The sequence below is a fragment of the Octopus bimaculoides genome, chromosome 10 (genome assembly GCF_001194135.2).
Source record: "Octopus bimaculoides isolate UCB-OBI-ISO-001 chromosome 10, ASM119413v2, whole genome shotgun sequence".
Lineage (NCBI taxonomy): Eukaryota > Metazoa > Mollusca > Cephalopoda > Octopoda > Octopodidae > Octopus > Octopus bimaculoides.
Window position 1 is genome coordinate 76,060,309 of NC_068990.1, and position 1,845 is coordinate 76,062,153.

The 1,845-nt window shown below is 42.0% G+C and overlaps 1 protein-coding gene across 1 annotated transcript; it reads right to left on the bottom strand.

Moving 5' to 3' along the window:
* Positions 1–394: 394 nt before the first annotated feature.
* LOC106867379 (protein GVQW3-like) lies at positions 395–838 on the bottom strand. Its single transcript, XM_014912236.1, has one exon. The coding sequence runs from the start codon at positions 836–838 to the stop codon at positions 395–397; it is 444 nt and encodes a 147-aa protein (XP_014767722.1).
* Positions 839–1,845: the final 1,007 nt, after the last annotated feature.

Consider the following 1,845-nt stretch of genomic DNA (forward strand, 5'->3'; position numbering starts at 1 on the left):
TCTCTTATGTCTTACACTATTTCAGTATTATGTGTCAAAAGTGAAACAATAACATCTCTATTGTAATGTGAGATATTTTCAGTTTTAATAGTTTCACTATTAATACCTTCAATATGTAGATAATATATACGTAGTGAGGAGAGCTCGGTGACAGGGTGTATTGTCGTCGTGAAGAATCTGTTTCTTCGTTCTCCACAGATCCGGTCTCTTTTGTCGAGTGTCCTTCCTCAGACGCTTCAAAGCGTCGCAGTAGAACTCTCAATTGACTGTCTGGATCTGGTGGATGGCACAATACTGCGGATGTCAAAAAAAAAAAAAAGAAAACGATGAGCATGCTCTTGATAGATCTGCGTCTCTGTCGTGCCTTCTCGGTGACTGGAGATGAAGGGCTCTTCTATAGTGAGGACTGCTGCTTCGTCCCAGGGTCGTACCCGTAGACCCAACTCTCGTAACAGGTGAGGATCTTCGACATGAAGGATAGGTCATCAGCGGCACGCTGACGGAGATCTTGACAGACTTCGATGCGATGTTCTTTCGACTCAGTGGTCAGCAGGCGACGGACAAACTTGGCAGAGACACGCTGCATGTTCAACACAGACGTTAGTATTGCCTGCACGAACCCATCCAACAGAGCAACAACATCAGCTATGTCGTTGATTGTCATCCGACGATCTCCATGTACAAGCTGATGAATTCTCTCTCCAGGGGTGGCGCTCGTGGCAGATCTTTTAGATCGCATATCGTCTTCCAGGTACATTCTTTCGCTTTTGAAGCGTCCGTGCCACTCGAAGCATTGCATACGATCCACTGCATCGTTGCCGTAAGCTTGCCGAAACATGCTCAATGTCTCTGTAGCAGACTTCCCAAGTTTAACACAAAATTTCACGTTGTCTGTTTGTTCCAACTTCTGGTCCATGGCAAAATCGTAGACTACAGCAAACACGTGGTCACAATAACATAAATTTCCCAACTTGCGAAGTAACCACAGCGATGTCACTCTGCACACTGACTCATGGAGGTCACTGCTAGCTTTCACTGCGCATGCAACCGTCTGCTGCCATCTGTTGACGCACTACAGAACTAGTCCGAGAACTCTCTGATACCACCTCGTACATGCACATGCTACTAAAATTATTGTTATTATTGCTTTTAATCAACGTTAAGGTGGTGACCTAGAAGAGTTGCTAGCAAACCAGGCAAAATGCTTAGTGATATTTCGCCCGTTTTTTCGTTCTTAGTTGAAATCTCGCGAAGATTGACTTTGTCTTTTACATTTCAGGGTCGATAAAATAGATATCAGCCAAACTCTGGGGATGAAGTAATCCACTTACACTCGCTTCCGAAAATGTTGGCCTTCAACCAAACTTTGAAATAAATATTATTATCAACATCAGGACGGCAAGATGGCAGAATCGTTAGCACGCTGGAGAAAATGTTTAGCAGGATTTTTATCCGCTTTTCATTTCCGAGATTAAAATCCACCGAGATCGACTGTGACTTCACCATTTTGGGGTCAATAAAATAACTACAGGCCAGGCACTGATATTGATGTAATCAACTAGATCCTTCCCCCTAAATTTCAAACCTTTTGCCTATAGTAGAAAGGAATATTGATTATAAACATTATTCTATCAACTTTATTACTACTACATTCAATGAACACTTTCTTCCATCCGCAATGCTTCTGTCATCCGTATAACGTCGCATATATTTTTTACCCAGTCACAATTATCTAAAGATTAGGCTGCACTGACCCTGCTTAAATAAAATACTTACACACGTACTCACACTCATAATTATGCATACAAGCATACATACACACAGACATATATATATATATATATA

Coding starts and splice junctions, on each gene's coding strand:
- LOC106867379 (XM_014912236.1), bottom strand. CDS start 838: ATGTTTCGGCAAGCTTACGGCAACGATGCAGTGGATCGTATGCAATGC.